The sequence below is a fragment of the Leucoraja erinacea genome, chromosome 34 (assembly GCF_028641065.1).
Source record: "Leucoraja erinacea ecotype New England chromosome 34, Leri_hhj_1, whole genome shotgun sequence".
In the NCBI taxonomy this organism is placed as follows: Eukaryota; Metazoa; Chordata; class Chondrichthyes; order Rajiformes; family Rajidae; genus Leucoraja; species Leucoraja erinaceus.
The window spans coordinates 15479541-15499540 of NC_073410.1; the positions used below are offsets into that span (position 1 = coordinate 15479541).

The 20000-nt window shown below is 44.5% G+C and overlaps 1 protein-coding gene across 14 annotated transcripts in view; it reads left to right on the forward strand.

The window, feature by feature from the left end:
- Positions 1 to 20000, forward strand: part of LOC129713049 (paired box protein Pax-2-like) — a 205812-nt gene that overhangs the window by 13090 nt on the left and 172722 nt on the right. For 9 of the 14 annotated variants that reach the window (XM_055661916.1, XM_055661917.1, XM_055661920.1 and 6 more), the window contains exons 2-5: positions 1374 to 1484; positions 4351 to 4561; positions 9360 to 9557; positions 15941 to 16026. In XM_055661916.1, coding sequence (XP_055517891.1) covers positions 1442 to 1484; positions 4351 to 4561; positions 9360 to 9557; positions 15941 to 16026 — 538 coding nt within the window. In that variant the 5' untranslated portion in view covers positions 1374 to 1441. The remainder of the gene's footprint in view (positions 1 to 1373; positions 1485 to 4350; positions 4562 to 9359; positions 9558 to 15940; positions 16027 to 20000) is intronic. The other 5 variants (XM_055661919.1, XM_055661927.1, XM_055661928.1 and 2 more) reach the window with 3 other exon arrangements.

Sequence of the window (20000 nt, forward strand, 5' to 3'; positions counted from 1 at the left end):
CGTGTGTGTGTGTGTGTGTGTGTGTGTGTGTGTGTGTGTGTGTGTGTGTGTGTGTGTGTCCATGTGTGTGTGTGTGTATGTGTGTGTGTGTGTCCGTGTGTGTGTATGTGTGTGTGTGTGTCCGTGTGTGTGTATGTGTGTGTGTGTGTGTGTGCATGTGTGTGTGTGTGTGTGTCCATGTGTGTGTGTGTGTGTGTGTGTGTGTCCATGTGTGTGTGTGTGTGTGTGTGTGTGTGTGTGTGTGTGTGTCCATGTGTGTGTGTGTGTGTGTGTGCATGTGTGTGTGTGTGTCCATGTGTGTGTGTGTGTGTGTGTGTGTACCTGTGTGTGAATGCGTGTGTGTGTGCGTGTGTGTATATATATATATATAATATATATATATGTCCTGGCGAATGATGCCTCTGGAAGTGGCAGATCACGGGACCTCCTCATTTGGGGTCCAATCTGCGTTGGCGAATCATAAAGTGTTGTAATCTATTGCCTTTGTCTGACAAGTCATCCATCTTTCTAAAGGGGGCTGGAGTGGCTGGAATCTGCGCAGGGGTTTTAGACAGAACCACGCAGAGCCCGGGCTTCAGTCTGCACTTCAAAACCTGCAACCAACACCAGCGATTGAAGCAGCCACGCTCCCGGCTCCTCTGCACTCCGCCGGCTCCCTCTACAGAGCGGGCCGATACCTGGTGCAGCCCAGGCGCCTTTGAGGAGAGAGGGAGAGAGGGAGAGAGGGAGAGACAGAGACAGACAGAGACAGAGAGAGACAGAGAGAGACAGAGAGAGAGAGAGAGAGAGAGAGAGAGAGACAGAGAGGGAGTCTCAAGGAAGGATTTGAGGAAAGGAAAAGGTGTAAAGAATTTGCAGAGGACAGTGAACTGACAAACGACGTCCTGTGCGTTCATTCCCCAGTCAGTGCGTGTGTGTGTTTTTTTTCTCCCCCCCCCCCCCCCCCCCCCCCCCCCCCCCCCCCCCCCCCCCCCCAAACAGTCTATAAATGCGAACCTTGGCTTACGGCTGATGTCTGTTTGGTTCACAAACATCACAGAAAAGTGGAAAGACATGCCTACCACCTGTCCAGTTGCCGACCGCTCCCCCATCTCTCCCTACAGTGGGATTTGAGAGAGAGAGAGAGAGACGCCAAGCACTTTACTTTCATTTCAGGACTAGTTATATATATATATATATATTTATATTTATATATACTATATATATATATATATATATATATAACATATAATACATATATATCTATTTGTTTCTCTATCGGCGCGTCGCCACATCTAGAAGGGGAGGGAAAAAAGAAAGTTTTCTCTCTCTCTCTCTTGTTTCTTTTGTTGTTTTTCCCCCCTTATTTACAGTCGATGTTTTATCTGCATTAGCGTAAGCGTTTAATTAAAGAGACGAGACGGCGGGATCATCGCCTTTCATTTCTGTGGCGCTGGCCCTAATGGATATACACTGCAAGGCAGACCCCTTCTCGGCTATGCACAGTGAGTAGCCAGTTGATTGTATCTTTTATTTTCTCTCTCCTACCGGCGTTACGGCCGATTTTAAGTAATTATTTGATCCGCGAAAACAAAATCTTAATAAACGCTCCTATTTTGTAATTACTACTCGCTGAATGTTGTTACAGCCGAGGTTCACACAACACTGCGAGTAGGATGATATACATATGTAAGCAAGAGGACGTTTATTTTGTCAAATGTCACGGTTCTAAATATACATACCTACCTGCCTAGATTGTTTAGATACATTTCAGTTAGGTTGCAACAGCCAGTGAGTGTGCATCAGTTGAGATAGCTACACATGCCGTGATGTAGATGTGGCCGTGGGTTGGAGCCAGGCTAGCTTGAGTAAAAACTCACACGAGTTGTGACCATTGCAAAATGTTTAGTTAACTTTGGTCACCGCCGTGTTACACGGCTTGACACCAAACGGGGAAAGGCTGTTCCCCTTTACTCTACAAATTAACACTTGCCTGTCGCGGCAATATTCCGTTTGTCGTGTTGTTTTTATTTTGCTGGGTTTGGCAGGTCTCCTCATTGCGCGCTATTTGTACCGCGTTGGTTAAATCCGACATAATTCGCCTTGAATTTAAAAAAAAAAACAAGCGTGTTCCGACCACTCGAATCGCACCAGGTATAATTCTACCCTGCTCTCTTAACCCGGGGGGCAAATATATAATTAGCCGTTTTATACCGCTGTCTAATTTCACCGTTAGCCACGTGTAGGGCCCTCCAACGTTAGAAATATCTTAAACCAACATAATCCATGTTACCGGATTGATGAGAATTCTGTATACAACTGGTTTATTTAATATATGTAAGGGCGGACAGGGATTACAGAATCCACATGCATTGCTCCAGAGCCGATTAACGTAAATAACTATCGAAAAAATATATTAACAAACAAGACAGAATCATGAAAAAGTACATGTTAAATTATATTTAATATTATCCCCCCCCCCCTCCCCCTTGCCAAAAAGGTCCTGGGTAAATATGAAAGGACTTGATAACAGCTATTCCAGCGTAAAAGGTTTTTAAATTATTTATCCTAATCTATCTACGACGATGAATCCTTTAAATAATCCGTAATCTGAGATATCCAAACTATCTTGAATTATTGATGTTGAAGCTGATAGGAGTTTTGCCAGACAGTAACTTCAAGCCACATATCTGAGAGGCGAGGATAGCCGCGAATAAATACGTTTAGTTAGTAAGTATTTCTCCTGCACTTGTAAGAGCATTGGGTAAAGATAGATTAACAGCCGTTGTTGGTTTCGTTTTTAAAACGCAATTGAGATGGAGGGGGATATGAATAAATGTCATCAGATTAAAAAGCAAACGCGTGAGAAGGTGGGGGGGGGGGGGGGGGGGGGGGGGGGGGAACTTAAAAAAAATCTGTTCAAGAATCCAGCTTCAAAATCCATATTTATAATCTTCCGACATGGGTCGATTTCAGGGCAATTGGGAGTTTGGTGGAAGTCGTTTCGCATCAATACGTCACTGCTTGAAGAGCAGGAATTGTGATCGGCCGAAACGCCACCAACACTCCTACACTTACACAAATAACAAACTTCAAAATCACCTCGAACAAGTACATTAGCAGCGAGAGGAGAATCGGTGCGCTGCCTTTATCGCCCCTCGCTTCTTGTAAATAAACCCGGCGTTTTTTGATATAATTTTTCCTGATCACTCTTCAGCAGCACACCGGCGATCAATAGCGGGCGCTTCCCACCAATTTGGTGCTTTTTGTAATAACCTTAGATGAGAAATAACTCGGACTGGCTAAGATGAAAGTATTCTTTACAAAATTTAAATGTACACACTTGGTACACCTAATTACTTGGTGTCGAGTCAACGCGCCCTTCACACAGAAAGCAATGGTCGTTTTTCTGTTCGGGAACGGCGAGGGACATGTGCATTTTCCGCCTCCTCATTTCACGGTGACAGTTTGGGTTTCAGTATAATTTTTTTTTTTTTAAAATCTGTCGGGTGAAATCGCTAGGTGTTTCCCAGAGCAGGGTGATGGAGGATGGTTTAACAATGACCCTCGAAGCAAAGGGGCAGAGAGACGCACACACACACACACACATGCATAGAAAATGGGAGAGAAAGCAGAGAAAAGCAAGAGAGAGAGGGGGGAATTTCCCGCGGGCTCCATGCAGCCCTGGAGGAGGGAATCTGCTGTAATGTGTTTATTTTAGCCACCCTCTTCCCACAGATACCCACGGACCGAATGCCCGTGACCCTCTGTGATACACATACACACCCTCTCACACACGCCGTGCATCCCACAGCCGCCCGAGAATAAAATGGAACCTTAATTTATCAAAACTTTTCAGCAGAGTTTATTTCTTTCAATTAAATGTCGCGTTTTGCTTGTTACACAGCATGCTGAATAACGGCATGAATTAACACGGCCGATTGTTGTATTGTTGTAACAGTGATCGAGTTAAACGCGACACCAGCAGTAATTTTAATTGTGAAGTTTTATGAATTTTTGATTTTTTTTAAAGGGATATATAAATCAGTAACTGATAACAATATAGTTAAAGATGGCGTTTTCCTTGCTTTTATATTTAATGTGTTACAATATATAGTCAAATTAATATCAGTGCGTTCGTGACAACATGGATGTAATGTTTTATCCATACTTTCGATTTCTTTTCCCTCGTTATTTTTTTCGATCCCATCCCGTCTCTCCTCTCCCTCTCCCTCTCTCTCCCCTTTTGTTTTGTTTCGTTTCGTTTTTTTTCTTTATTTTGCCATTCCCTCCCTTCTTTCTCCCTCCCCACCCCCCCTCCCCTCTACCCCCCCTCCCCTCCCCCTCCCCCCTTTTTTTGCTCTCTTTCAGGTTGCAGTTCTACCTGGGATGAGTTCAGTTGTGTGTGTTTTGCAGGGCATGGGGGTGTGAATCAGCTGGGAGGAGTGTTTGTGAATGGTAGACCCCTTCCTGACGTGGTGAGGCAGCGTATAGTGGAGCTGGCGCACCAAGGAGTTCGACCCTGCGACATATCCCGGCAACTTCGGGTCAGTCACGGATGTGTCAGCAAGATATTGGGCAGGTGAGGGGTGATACTACCAGCGACCAAAAACAAAACAAAAAAACGCGGCGGTAAAAACCTTCATAGGCACAAAATGCTGGCGTCACTCAACGCGACAGGCAGCATCTCTGGAGAGAAGGAATAGGTGACGTTTCGTCCCGAAACGTCACCCATTCCTTCTCTCCAGAGATGCTGCCTGTCCCGTTGAGTCCCGCCAGCATTTTGTGTCTATCGTCGGTGTAAACCAGCATCTGCAGTTCCGTCCTACACAGAAAACCTTAATATCTGCTTCACATCCATATAAGAAGCTTCTTTCCAGAGGCCATTAGGACTGTAAACTCCTATCTCACCAGGGACTAACTTTACTGTAACACTCTACTGCTTATTATTATTTTATTTTTTAAATTGCTGTTTGTTTCCCTTTTTCCTTCCGCCCACAATATTTAATATGGAAAAGAATATGTGATTCTGTTCCATTCTGTTTGTAGTTTGTTTGGTTGGTTGTTTGTTTGTCTTTTTGCACAAAGTCCGTGAGCATTGCCACTTTTCATTTCACTGCACATCTCGTATGTGTATGTGACGAATAAACTTGACTTGACTTGATATGTATAAGCCCATACACATATGTTATCGTCTTCCTATTAGCTTTACTGTCGGCCAGTTGTGTTCCACCGTCTGGTATTCAGACACTGCAAATGGCTCGATTGTAATCATGTACAGTCTTTCCGCTGACTGGTTAGTTTTTCACTGTACCTCGGTACACGTGACAATAAAAACTAAGCTGAACTGAACCTATCCCACAACCAACAATGGACCATTGTGAGCTCCACGTTTCCTTGATTACCGCTACTTTCTGCATATCTTCCATTCATTTATCCAAAGTACCGTCCATGTCTCTCATTCCCCTTCTCCCCTGACTCTCAGTCTGAAGAAGGGTCTCGACCCGAAACGTCACCTATTCCTTCTCTCCTTGTGTGTGTGTGTGTGTGTGTGTGTGTGTGTGTGTGTGTGTGTGTATGTATGTATGTATATATATATATATATATATATATATATATATATGGATGTGTTTAAGAAGGAACTGCAGATGCTGGAAAATCGAAGGTAGACAGAAATGCTGGAGAAACTCAGCGGGTGTATCAGAATCCATAGATGCTGCTGCACCGACTGAGTTTCTCCAGCATTTTTGTGTACCTTATATATGGATGTCAAGCAGATATTAAGGTTTTCTGTGAACGAAGGAACTGCGGATGCTGGTTTACACGGAAGATAGACACAAAACAAGAATACGCGAGTTACTCCAGCCTTTTTGTATCTGTTATATATTTATGTGTATGGAGGAACTGCAGATGCTAGTTTACACCGAACGCTGAAGTAACTCTGGAGTGGAGGAATAAGTGATGTTTCAGGTCGAGACCCTTCTTCAGACTGAGATTCGAGGGAGAGGGAACCGAGAGATATGAAAAGCCACATAGAAGAAATGAATGAAGTGTTTTTTTTTAAAAGCCCGATCACAGCCAGCAACGATGACCAGGGAGAGATGGAGCCCACAATGGTGCATATAAATATATATATTCACTCAATCCAATCCGAGAGTTAACATTTGGGAATTAGGCAGGAGCGGTAACCCCAGGCATAGATTAAACCCCAAACCACGTTTAACCATGAACCGGTTAGTAGTGGTTTCTATATCATTCTTACAGCGTTGTGGTTTTGTTTTTGACAAGAAAACTTCAGTTAGCACACTGAACAAATAAAATCTCAGCCTGACAATAATAGATGGCTTTTCCAGATTATAAAACGCGAGGCCAAATATCCCCCCCCCCCCCCCCCCTCCCCCCCCCCCCCCCCCACCCCCCCCAGGCAAAGTGCAAAGTAAACCCCCCCCCCCCCCCCCCCCCCCCCCCACCCCCACACACACACACACACACACACAAAAGTGCAAAGTAAACGTGCCCAAGTCTCCAAAGGAGAGGGGGGGTTGGGGATGAGGGGGGGGGGGGGGGGGGGGGGGGAGAGAGAAGTCAACGCCACAGGAGGCGTAAAGCGGGCAAGCACTTCTAACCTAATCCCTCTTTAGTACCAAAACATTTGGCAAACATTTATGATCTGCCATTCTTCATTGTGCGCGCGTTTCAGCTTGAAGTAGACCAGGTCGACACTTAACGGAAGGAATCACTTACACGGCACAGAAAGAGGGGAATGCGTTTAGAGTGGGGGGTGGGTGGGGACGTTGAACTGCCCTGGGCTGGGTGACGTGGTTTATGTAGATCGCGGCCGCCGTGTGGGAACAGGTGCAGCTTAAAAGCCACTGTATATCCTCCCTCCTCAAGCCCTCCGTGAGTGAGTGAGTGCAGCCTTTCGATTTGACCCGACAGCTCCCTCCCGACCACGACTAAAGCGCTTCTCCCTTTATTAAAATACACCGTGTACTTTTCGACTAGTTCTGCGATTGGGAAAAAAAGAAGCTGAACGGGGAGAGAACATGTATTGGACGCAACGGGGAAACTCCCCGTGTGTCGTGGCCAGCATAATATTATTTTGAAGATAGGCACAAAATGCTGGAGTAACTCAGCAGCATCTCTGGAGGGAAGGGAATGGGTGACGTTTCGGTTCGAGATCCTGGTTATTTTATACCAGTCTTTTTTAAACTATTATTTTAACCAGTCTGAAGTGAGCCTAGGTTTGCCCTGTAGACTAACTACTGCAGTATCAATCACACGCCCCTGACTGAAGGAGAAATCCGGCGCCGATTCCACTAATTAAATTTACAAATTTCTGAGTAAATATGATTCGGATTTTGACGATTGCAGAGCAGGCAATATCATTTTATTTTCATTCGCTGTCACTTTAATCGCACGGAGTTGCTTTTAAAGTATAACTATCATTGATCGAGGTGATAACAGAAGATAATTCAAAGTGGAGCATTCAAAAGGTGTACGGAGGAACTGCAGATGTTGGCTTAAACTGAAGATAGATGCATAACAAGGGCAACTTGTCCCTTTACTCCAGAGCTGCTGCCCCGACCCGCTGAGTTACTCCAGCATCGTGTGTCTATGGAAAACACAGACAACATTAGCAAGGGGTGACATTTGGGCAAAGTTTAATATTTTCAGTTCCATGTACTGAAAGTTACTGAAGGTTCGGTGTGCAACGCGGATAACCCAGTGCGTGTTGTTAAAACGTGAATGCGGGTTCGCGGTGGGGAGTGGGGGAGACGCGCTGGCCTCAACACCCCGTGTGTAGTTAAAGGCGAAAGAATCAGTCACATCTTACCCATCTGTGCAGTGGGGAAGAAATAATTGCAACGTCCGCCAGATAACGCGGGCTCTTCCGTGTACATTGGGTGGCAAACACATACATCATCGTTGCGTGTTGGAACACTAGCAGCGTTTCGTGGGGTTTAATCCGACACGCTCACTGATATAAACGGGGCAAGTTAGATACGGTTTCCCGTTGATAGGCGAAATCAAGCGACGCCAAAAAAAGGTGTCGAATCCTATTTAATTTATTTCCCCCGCGTATGAGTTTTAACAGTCTCAACTATCCTTTGCCATTTTAAAAATATATAAAATTGTAAAATAGGTTGGGAGGCAGATTCTATGTGTCAGCGGAGTCGATCAGACTCGGTTGAAACTAAACACACAATTCTTGTTCACACTGTAACATTTGCTCTTGGCTTCAGAGGTGACATCAGATAACACGGCTCGGCTGAAAGTGGCCACCACTAACAGCTAAAACCTTTCAATTCCTACATGTTAAAGGGGCAGAGCCGAGGGCACTTGGAAAAAAATCAACTTTTAACACAAATCCCGAGTAATGTTTAAAATCTCTCTTCCGCTAATTTCTTCCTCTTCCCACATCCCCTCTTCTATCGATTTCGCTTTTTTGGTGGGGGGGGGGGGCAAAAAAAAATAAAAGACATTGGCAAAAAGAGCAGTCGACCTCCCTCATTCATTAACCACGCTTCATCACCAAAGCCAACATTCAGCGCTGCAAGTCTTGCCAAATTTTATATTAATTATGTCCTGGTTAAAATTATTTCTCCATTCAAACCAAAAAAAGGGACGTGCATCCGTGCCCTTAGCTGTCCGGTCCCAGAGAGACGTAATGGTTTGTTTCAGAGTGGAGGGAGGATTGCAACCAGCACAAGTTAACACCATTGCATACATGCACTGATTTATTTGCATTCTCCAGCTCCCTATCTATTTTATGGCGCTGTAAATAACGAGTGAGGCCGACTTTTGCTATCGTTGTCTTACATTTAATTACACGAAAGATGCACCAATTCTGTAATTATACATATATCTGTACATGTATGTCTGCCTTCGTATGTATATCAGAAATATTTAATATGTAGATATACACACGGCGTACATACGATTCTTACATATAGTTGTAATAAAGGGCCAGTGAGTGTATTTAAAACACAAAAAGCTGGAGTAACTCAGCGGGACAGGCAGCAGCATCTCTGGAGAGAAAGGATGGGTGACGTTTCGGGTCGAGACCCTTCTTCACACTGAAGAAAATCAGCCTGTCCCGCTGAGTTACTCCGGCCTTTTGTGTACATCTTCGGGGTAAACCGGCAACTTCATTTCCTTCATACCCATTCCTTCTATCCAGAGATGCTGCCCGACCCGCTGAGTTTCTCCAGCATTTTGTGTCTACGGTGTAAACCAGCCTCTGCAGTTCCTTCCCGCGCGGGTTATTTGTTTATTGTTTATGGGTCATTAAAGTGGGGCAGCGGGGCCTTTTTTTTTATTTTGCTGAAGTTTTACTTGTTATCTTTTTCGTTTCTCTGGCTTGTCTCCCCTATCAGATACTACGAGACGGGCAGCATCAAGCCCGGAGTCATCGGGGGTTCTAAACCCAAAGTTGCCACCCCAAAAGTCGTGGATAAAATAGCCGAGTACAAGCGTCAGAACCCTACCATGTTCGCCTGGGAGATTCGAGACCGGCTGTTGGCCGAGGGGATTTGTGACAACGACAGTGTGCCCAGTGTGAGCTCCATCAACAGGTACGGACCCCTAACCCGGGAGGGGGAGGGGGGGGGGGGGGGGGGGGGCAGCTATCTGCAGAGGTCCAAGTAGAATTAAGAAGTATTAAGACTCCAATTAAAAAATTAAGACTCCAAAGACGTACAGGTATGAAGGTAAATTGGATTGGTAAATATTAAAAAAAAATGTCCCTAGTGTGTGTAGGATAGTGTTAATATGCGGGGATCGCTGGTGGGCGCGGACCCGGTGGGCCGAGTGGCCTGTTTCTGCGCTGTATCTCTAAACTAAACTAAACTAAACTAAGCTAAACTAAACTAAACTAAACTAAACGACAACTTTATTATTTTTTATACTAATATTACAGGTATATAAAACGATGGAAACATATCATAAACATGGGAATAATTCTAGTACTGCTTAACAATTGGTCCATGTAAACCTAGTTCCATACCAATAGCACAGACCGGTTAATCGAGAATTGGGCATATTTCATCAAGAAGGCGAGAGTCAAACGTATAAATCGATTTAATCGTAAAATTGTGTAAGATATTAAATATAACTTTAACATGGCACGCGTTAGATTCCTTCAGCGGACCTTCATTGGAAGTATTCGAACGACACAAATATATTTAACCAACCAAAATCTATTCACGAGTCAAGAGTTAAGAAAGTATCACGATGGTTTAATTATTATAGTGCCATCAATGGAACCATGAAATTCGTACTTGCTGCGGCTTAACAGGCCCATAACACGCGAAACCTACAGTGAAATATATAATAATCAATAATACAATACATTAATAGTCAGAATTACTAGGTAGTTGGAGCCACAATAGTGCAAACTCGAAGTCTGAGCAATGCAGGGTCCATAGCAGATCACAGTTGAGGTTAGCGTTGGGTAGAGTTCTCTGGCGTCGACTTTGTTGGGTGGAATGAGGGGCATGAACTTTCGTAGGGACAAAAAGGGAGGAAATATCTTGTCAATGTATTTTTTTTTTAAATCCCAAGTTTGCAATGCGCTGGGCTTCACCGATGCCTGCAGATGAAACAGGATAGTCTGGCTGTGTGAAGATATTGGCTTTAAACATAAGGCTTCTTCAAAGGCTCTAAACCAGTGAGAGGCAGAACCTGGCCACATAATATGTAATGTATTCAGAGTAATCTCGATTTTTGTTTTGTGATCACCAAGGAGTAAATGTAATTCTAAACATGAAATCCTAATGAAAACACACTAAACGCCAGGAATGTCGACTCCCGTCTCATTTCACTTGGGACCGCGGGGAATAAACTAAGACCATGAATGAAAGGAAAGCGAATCAGACCCGGACGCAATGCCCTTTTGGCCGCTTAATATAATTGCAAATTGGTGCAAATGTAAACTATTAGGGCGGGTCTTTCAGGACATTGATTTAAAGATTGCAAGCTGGCCGGCGGTTGAGAAAATTCTCCCCGATGCTTTGGCGGAGCTGGTAGCTCAAGCGCTGGGAAATAACTGGTCGCTATTCGACAAACCTACGGGCTGAGCGGGGTAGTCTACACGTCGGGCTGTCGAGCTGTCGAAACGTGTCGGAAGAAACTGCAGAGGCCAGTTTATACCGAAGATAGACACGAAATGCTGGAGTAACTCAGCGGCACAGGCAGCATCTCTGGAGAGAAGGAATGGCCGAAGAAAGGTCTCGACCCGAAACGTCACCCATTCCTTCTCTCCAGAGATGCCGCCTGTCCCGGTGAGTTACTCCTGTTTGGGCGGTTGTCACGGATTTTGGGGAAACACGGGCTGGCAAAAGACTCGACTGTTGACAAGAGCCAGCGTTGAAGGCAAGGGGAGGGAAAATCTACAACCGAATTTACAGAGGCAGTTAGTTTTTCGCTTGCGCGCCTGGTAACATCGGAACAAGTCGTTTACATGTACAGTTGAAAATGTAATCTACCCAAAGCAGTCGCCTCCGCTCTGTGCACCTGTCGTAGCCCACTGTCTCTGGACCCCATCCCAGCCCATCTCTTTGCCCTCTTCTCGCTCCTTGTACATCTTCGTGTTCCACCTTGCTATTCGCTTCCACGGGTAAATCAATGGGCAACTTTTCAGTTCCCGAAGACCCATTTGGGGAACAGAAAATGTAAAAGTTACTTTTAAATCCCCCTCATTAATGTCGGACGCTGATGTGTGAGTGATATTTATCCAACTGCAAGGAAGGAATCATAAATAAGGAGCTGGACTAATATATAGAAATACTTAATTGATTATTTATGACCCTTCCAAGTTAATGCAGCAGAATTTTGGGCGCATGGTATTTGGGCGTTGAACACTCTTTTCACTGTTCATTATTCCCTATAATTAATCCACAAACATCTGAACCGGCTGAAATAGTTGCCTCTTAGCTTTGCTTGGCGCTCTGTTTGGAATTACAGTGGGAAGACTGGTTAAAGGGTGGATGCGCCGTTAAATAAGCAGAATATAGTGATTTTCCACCTTGGCAATGCCAACACTCTTAAAACAATGACTTGAATTAATACAGCGCCGTTAACGCACTCAGATGTTTTAACTCGTTTGCCACGAGTCACAATTAGGGAACAATAGATTGTTGATCTTTTTGGAAGGTTTTTTCCCCCCCTGTGTGTGTGTGTGTACAACTCTCCCAGACTGTCGGAAGTAGAGGTTGCATAAATGAATCGCGCTTTGTATCCGATTTCACTTGTAAAAGTGGGAATGCGAGGAGATAAAGACAAGTCACAGAATCGTTCATCTTTCCCTAGACTCCAGGTGCCTTTGGCACATCAAGCGACTGTAACATTAAAATCTACAAGTGCACACTTCACACCGCGGCAGCGAAAGAGATCTACCTGTGATTAGACTGTGATCAGGTGCAATAGACCCGTTTATTTTTATACAAGAAAACAAAGACAAAAAAATCAAGCGTGTGTGTGTTTTGTAGTTTTTGAGCCACTTTTCCAAGCATCTAACAGGTGTTTAAAAGCACATTTTGGCGTTAATATTTGATAGGGCTTGCTTTGATTTTAGATTGGGATTTGCTGTTTAGTGGTCTCATCTCCCCCCCCCCCTCCCGAAACAATCGAGCCCCCAACACTCCCCCCCCCCCCCCCACACACCTTCCAAAGGTCACCGTTCCATGTTCTCCAGAGGTGCTGCATGCAGAGTTACTCCAACACTTTGGCCTTTTATTTTTTACAAATAAATCAGCATCTGCAGTTCCTTGTGTCTACTGCCCCCTCCGTGTTTACTGTTGGTTTCGCTATCCCAAGATTCACGGAGCGCCGTTAACATCCCACCAAAAAAACCCAGTTAGACGACAAATTCTATTGATCCTTATATTATATGTATATATATATATATATATATATATCTTGACGCCGAAAATCACCGAGCTTTGACATGCATAATGCGTGTGAACATTTATACGGCAATAGGTGCTTTTAAAGATCTTTTGGGGTTTTTTTTGGAGGGGGGGGGGGCAAAATGTGTGTGTGGGGGGAGAAACGTTGTGAAAGACAGGGTGGCCCTGCTGTAAAAAAAACTGCGAATGAAAGTGAAATCGCACAACCCGTTTGGCAAAAGGGAACTTCTGTGACTAAAATCCACTGCATTACCTTTTAATGAGATCTTCGGAGATCGGGGGCAATAATTAACGAGGTATTTTAGTGTGTGTTTTGTTTAAAAGAAAAAGAGATTGGGGAAATATATATATTTAATGCACCGTGGTCGTCTGAAAGGGGACCCTTGCAACGTACGTGTGTGATACATTCAAAGTGTGGATTAATCCCATTAGAGAGCGAATGTTAAACTTTTCATCTTCAATTAAATTGGAGTGGACTGAAAAGAAATCAAGTTGGGGGGGGGGGGGGGGGGGGGGGGGGGGGGGTGGGGGTTTATACAAAAAAGATTAGAATGCACCAGTACAATTAAATGTATTTATTCCCCCCCCCCCCCCCCCCCGTCTTAATGAATGGGCGTTGCATTGCAATGTTGAGTTTTAATTCAATATACAAGGATTATCTCACATCATTACATTGGCAAGTAAACGTTGTAGTTAAGCTTTCTCTTGGCATGCATTTTTAAAGATTACAACGAGACAAGGCTTGATTCTGCCGGCGCTCTGCGGTCAGGGATAAGAACACAGCGAGTGGTGGCCATTTAAAAAAAAAAACAAGTCCTTTTTTTTCGATGCTATTGATTCCGACTCCAACCAATTTTAATATTTCTTCAGGGAATTTTCTGTTGCGGCCAACTCATTAATTCACCCTTCTAAATTGCTTATTCAATATCCAGGACATGGATTCCGAATAAAGTCGGCGAATTTATGTGGCTGGCGCGAGTCAATAGGTCAAATAATAGTTATGGAGGAATTTTAAAATCCAAATAAAATATTGATACTTTTTTTTGATAAGTCCTGTAGCTTTTGTCGTCTAGCCCCAAGGACATTACTGGGGAGATTGTGGGCGATCGCATAGCCATTAAAATCAATGAGTGTTTGATGTATATTGACTGCTTTTATATGAACTCCTAGAGTGGGGATCCCGTGTGTTAGAGGTCAAACAATAACACGGGGAGAGGGGGCGGGAGGGAGGGGCGAGAGGGGGCGAGAAAGGGGGGAAGGGAAGGGGGGTGGGGGGTTGGGGGCGGGAGTGTCTAATATGTTTTAAAGCGACCAGACGCCGCATTCGGTTACTAAACCGGTCACTGTATGCCATTAGCGCAGAGTTCGTTATCCTTTGGAGAGAGTTAAGCGATGGGATATCAAGAGAGGGAAACCAGGATGTGGGTGATGTCAAAGATAAGACACAAAAAGCTGGAATAACTCAGCGGGTCGGCCAGCATCTCAGGAGAAATTGAATAGATGACCCTTCTTCAGACTGAGAGTCAGTGGGAAGGGAAACGAGAGAAATAGAGAGAGATGTGGAGCACATGTTTCAGAAATGGCTTTAGGAATCTGGTTTGGGAGTAAAAGAAGCAATGGACTGAGTTCTAGTCCCGGTTCTTCCGTTAGATCGTTCTACAGTGAACACCTAACTGTGGTGGAACCGCCTTTAATGTCAATAAACCGGGATAAACACTTTGCCGAGATTGCTGATACATGCCTTCAGGAGGGGAGAAAATATTTAACACTGGGCGCCGATAGAGTTGCTGCCTTACTGCACCAGAGACCCGGGTTCGATCCTGACTGCGGGATCTGACTGCAGTCTGTACGGAGTTTGTACCTTCTCCCCGTGACCGCGTGGGTTTTCTCCGGGTCATCCGGTTTCCTCCCGCACTACAAATACCTACAGGCTTGTAGGTTAATTGGCTTGGTGTAAAATGAAAATTGTCGTTAGTGTTTGTGGGGTAGTGTTAGTGTGCGGGGATCGCTGCTCGGCGTGGACTCGGTGGGCCGAAGGGCCTGTTTCCGCCCCCTATCTCTGAACTAAACTAAACTAAACTAAACTAAACTAAACCGAGGGCAGAACAATATCAAAGAAACAAAACGTGAAATACAATGGGTCAGACATTTTTTTCTGCAGAATATTAATATGCCCTCTGTTTAATAATCTTTAAATCCAAACCATTGGCATCGAGGAGAAAGAATCGATGATTCTACACGTTCTTGGTTTTCACCGGGTTCCTAATCAAATAAATATTTGCAGCACAAATTAATTTTAATATTCTCCATAAAAATATTCGGTTTTGTCAAAATTATTGCTGATATAAATCGTAGCATATATTAAAACATTATATATATATATATATATAGTACACGTCCGCGGGGTGTCTGGTCATTTAGAAGCAGGTAGCAGGTTAGTCAGAGGCACTCGGTGAAATAATCAAGACCGCGCATTAGGAGTTTAATATTGAAGGTAGACACAAAATGCTGGAGTAACTCAGCGGGTCGGGCAGCATCTCTGGAGAGAAGGAACGGGTGACTGAAGGAGGCTCTCGACTCGAAACGTCACCCATTCCTTCTCTCCAGAGATGCTGCCTGGCCCGCTGAGTTACTCCAGCATTTCGTGCCTATCTTCGGTTTAAACCAGCATCCGCAGTTCCTTCCTACACAGGAGTTTAATATTCATTGGTAGCCAACCCCTTTCAAAGTGTCATTAGTACTGGGCATTCTGCGATGGGGAGAAGACTTGCAAGCAGCATTACGGCGCTATTGCGTTTCTGTCACATATAATTTATAGCTTTCTATTTGCATTACTTCGCCTGCAACTAATTTCCAACTTTTCTCCAGTCTCAGATCAATTAAATCACATCCTTTTACCAATACAGGCGCCTCACGCAGCTTTGATTGCGGGAGTTCCGCCTGGGGATTTAGGTTTGCTTACACGCCAGACAACTAGATTAGCCGTGACCAGGTAGTCAGTCGCCCTGATCATTGAGGTGAATTGATGTGATTTCATGGTTTGTTTGCAGAATCATTCGGACCAAAGTGCAGCAACCCTTCCACCCCTCACCGGATGGTCCAGGCTCAGCAGTAACCGCGCCAGGACACACTATAGGTAAGGACAAAAACACCAACGCTCCTTGCTCCACACCTCATCATTACTATTTGTGTATGTGTGTTAGTGTAAGGATATATAGGTATGTATATATCTATATATCTATTAGTCTGAAGAAGAGTTTCGACCCGAAACGTCACCCATTCCTTCTCTCTAGAGATATTGCCTGTCCCGCTGGGTTACTCCAGCATTTTGCGCCTACCTTCGATTTAAACCAGCATCTGCAGTTTTTTCCTACACAATCTATATATCTATATAGCTACACACACACACACACACATACAGATATATATCCTCAGACTATATATATATATATATATATATATATGGAGTCTGTAGAAGGATCTCGACACAAAACGTCACCTATTTCTTTTTCCCAGAGATGCTGCCTGGCCTACTGTGATTTTTCCAGAATTTGTGTCTGTATTTGGTTTAAGCCAGCATCTGCAGTTCCTTTCTACACACACACACACACACATACTCATACATATATACACATATATATATATATATACACACACACACTGAACAGAATGTGTAAACATATTTATCTGTCAGCAATATAATAAATGAGAAAAAAAATCAGCATATATATAAAAACACACACACCACACACACACATACATACACACACACACACACACACATTTATATGTATATAATATATACACATATATATTATATATATACACACACACACACACACACACACACACACACACACACACACGCACACACACACACACACACACACACACACATATATATACACACTGGACTTTTTTTATCAATTTATTATATTGTTCAATAGATAGTAGACAATCGACAATGGGTGCAGGAGTAGGCCATTCGGCCCTTCGAGCCAGCACCGCCATTCAATGTGATCATGGCTGATCATCCCCAATCAGTACCCCATTCCTGCCTTCTCCCCATATCCCCTGACTCCGCTATCTTTAAGAGCCCTATCTAGCTCTCTCTTGAAAGCATCCAGAGAACCAGCCTCCACCACCCTCTGAGGCAGAGAATTCCACAGACGCACAACTCTCTGTGAGAAAAAAGTGTTTCCTCATCCCCAGTTCACAGAGAACATATTCCGTTGTGCTGCAGCATGTAAGAATTTCATTGTTCTATCTGGGACATATGACAATAAAACACTCTTGACTCTTGACTATTACACCCCTGGCCAGATTTAACCCTTTCAGGAAGGTAGATGCACACTTGTGCATGTTTACCCAAAGTGAGATGTGGGATGCCCGCACACCGTCTCTCAATGTCTTCATTTGGCACTACTCTCTAGCGGGGAGGTGGAAGCAGAGAAGGTCGAGAAGAGATTTACTGTAGTGCTACCAGTATTTACGCTTGCTGTTGGACTGAGATATGAGGAGGAGACACCTTTGTTCACCACGGGACAGAGAAAGATGTCCCTATATTTAAAAGTGTGTTCAAAATGGTGAAGGGCTTTAACACACTGAATGGGAAAGTCGTATTTTCAACAGGAGAAGGGCTTGGTGCCCAGGGAATTCAGATCTAGAATAACAGTGTCAATAACCAAAGGTGACAAAACTAGTCTAATCATTGCAGAAGGGAGGGAATTAGGTACATATCAGGTACACATCGTCAGGGTAATGGGGAAAGTGGTGGGGTGGGATAAGCTGATTATAAACTGTAGGTGTAATGCTTGGATGAAAGATCTGAGTAGCGTGGATGTGACTAGGATGTTTCCACTAGTGGGAGAGTCCAGTGGAGAGTCCTGGACAATGGCACACAGCCTCAGGATTTTCTTTAGTCAGAGAGTGGTGAATCTGTGGAATTCATTGCCACAGATGGCCTATTTTAAGGCGGAGGTTGACAAATTCTTGATTAGTGCGGGTGTCAGGGGTTATGGGGAGAGGGCAGGAGAATGGGGTTGAGAGGGAAAGATAGGTCAGCCAAGATTGAATGGCGGAGTAGACATGATGGGCCGAATGGCCTAATTCTACTCCTAGAACTATGAACCTAACCTATGAAGTCCTTCACAGCTATACGGAACATTGAGTTTTCCGTAACATCTTCGGGAGTCTTTATCAAATCCCCACTACCACATTATACCTGACTTTTTCAAAGTTAACATTATATAGAGAAAGAGTTATTAATGCGTGTGTAGAAAGGAACTGCAGAGGCTGGTTTATACCGAAGATAGATATAAAGTGCTGGAGTAACTCAACAGGTCAGGCAGCATCTCCAGAGAAAAAGGATAGGTGACGTTTCAGGTCGGGACCTTTCTTCAGACCGAAAATAGAGGGAACAAGGTGGTAAGAAAAGGCCAGAAGCAAGCAGACTAGGCAACAGATGACCAAACATGGGTGGAGTCCACAATGGCCCATTGTTGGCTGGGGAAGAGGTGATAGCAAGAGAGATACAAGGATATGAACAGTGGAACTAGCAGGATGAGTAGGGTGAGGAGAGAGAGGGATACATTGAGTCATAAATTTGCTAATTTATATATTCTGCAAACACATATTCCTATTTGTGAAATCTATTTTATCAGAAAAAACAGGCCCTAACTTGATTGTATTACCAGCCTCTCCAGATGGCGGGGTGGTGCAGCGGTAGAGTTGCTGCCTTACTGCGCCTGACACCCGGGTTCCACCCTGGCCACGAGTGCTGTCTGTACGGAGTTTGCACGTTCTTCATGGTGGTTTTTCTCCTCTCAAACTCCAAAGACGTGTAGGTTTGTAGATTAATTAGTTTCAGTAAAAAATTGTAACTTGTCCCCAGCATATGGATGGTGTTAGTGTACGGGGTGATCGATGGTCAGCATGCATTCGGTGGGCCGAAGGGCCTGCTGTATCTCTAAACTAAACTAAATTAAACCAGCAATTAAGAAGGAACTGCAGATGCTGGAAAAATCGAAGGTAGACAAAAATGCTGGAGAATCTCAGCGGGTGAGGCAGAAGGAGAAAAAGGGTCTCGACCCGAAACGTCACCTATTTCCTTCGCTCAATAGATGCTGCCTCACCCGCTGAGTTTCTCCTGCACTTTTGTCTACCTTAAATGAAACCAGCCCTTGTTTAAGAAGGAGCTGCAGATGTTGGTTCCCAGTCTGAAGAAGGATCTCGACCCGAAACGCCACCTATTCCTACTCTCCATGGATGCCGCCTGTCCCGCTGAGTTACTCCAGCATTTTAGATAATAGGCAATAGACAATAGGTGCAGGAGTAGGCCATTTGGCCCTTCGAGCCAGCACCGCCATTAAATGTGATCATGGCCGATCATCCACAATCGGTACCCCGTTCCTGCCTTCTCCCCATATCCCCTGACTCTGCTATTTTTAAGATCCCTATCTAGCTCTCTCTTGAAAGCATCCAGAGAACCTGCCTCCACCACCCTCTGAGGCAGAGAATTCCACAGACTCACCACTCTCTGTGAGAAAAAGTGTTTCCTCGTCTCCGTTCTAAATGGCTTGTTTTGTGTCCATCTTCGGATTAAACCAGCCTTCCTGGACATGGCATGTTGGTCATTATGTTTGACATTTGAAGTCAAACTGTGGTCACTCAGATACTATGTATTGTTGTTTCCATGTTGTTTTACAATTAATAAATTGCTACGAAGTGGGGCAGCTGTTACACAATAGGTGAATACACTAAAAACGTTGCACACAGAACTGCCCATGAATGCCAGTGAGATGAGTGTTCATTTGCCGGGAGAATGTTGCCATTCTCCTGGGTACTGCCACAGCAGCAAGTACAGGATGCGGGATTTCCAGGATTTGGAGGTGGGGGGGGGAGGCAGCTCGGTGGTGCAGCGGTAGAGCTACTGCCTCACTGTGCCTGAGACGCAGGTTCGATCCTGACTACAGGTGCTTGTCTGTACGGAGTTTGTACGTTCTCCCTGTGACCTGCGTGGGTTTTCTCCGAGACCATGACGTCATAAATTTTAGGAGTAGAATTAGCCCATTCGGCCCATCAAGTCTACTCCACCATTCAATCATGGCT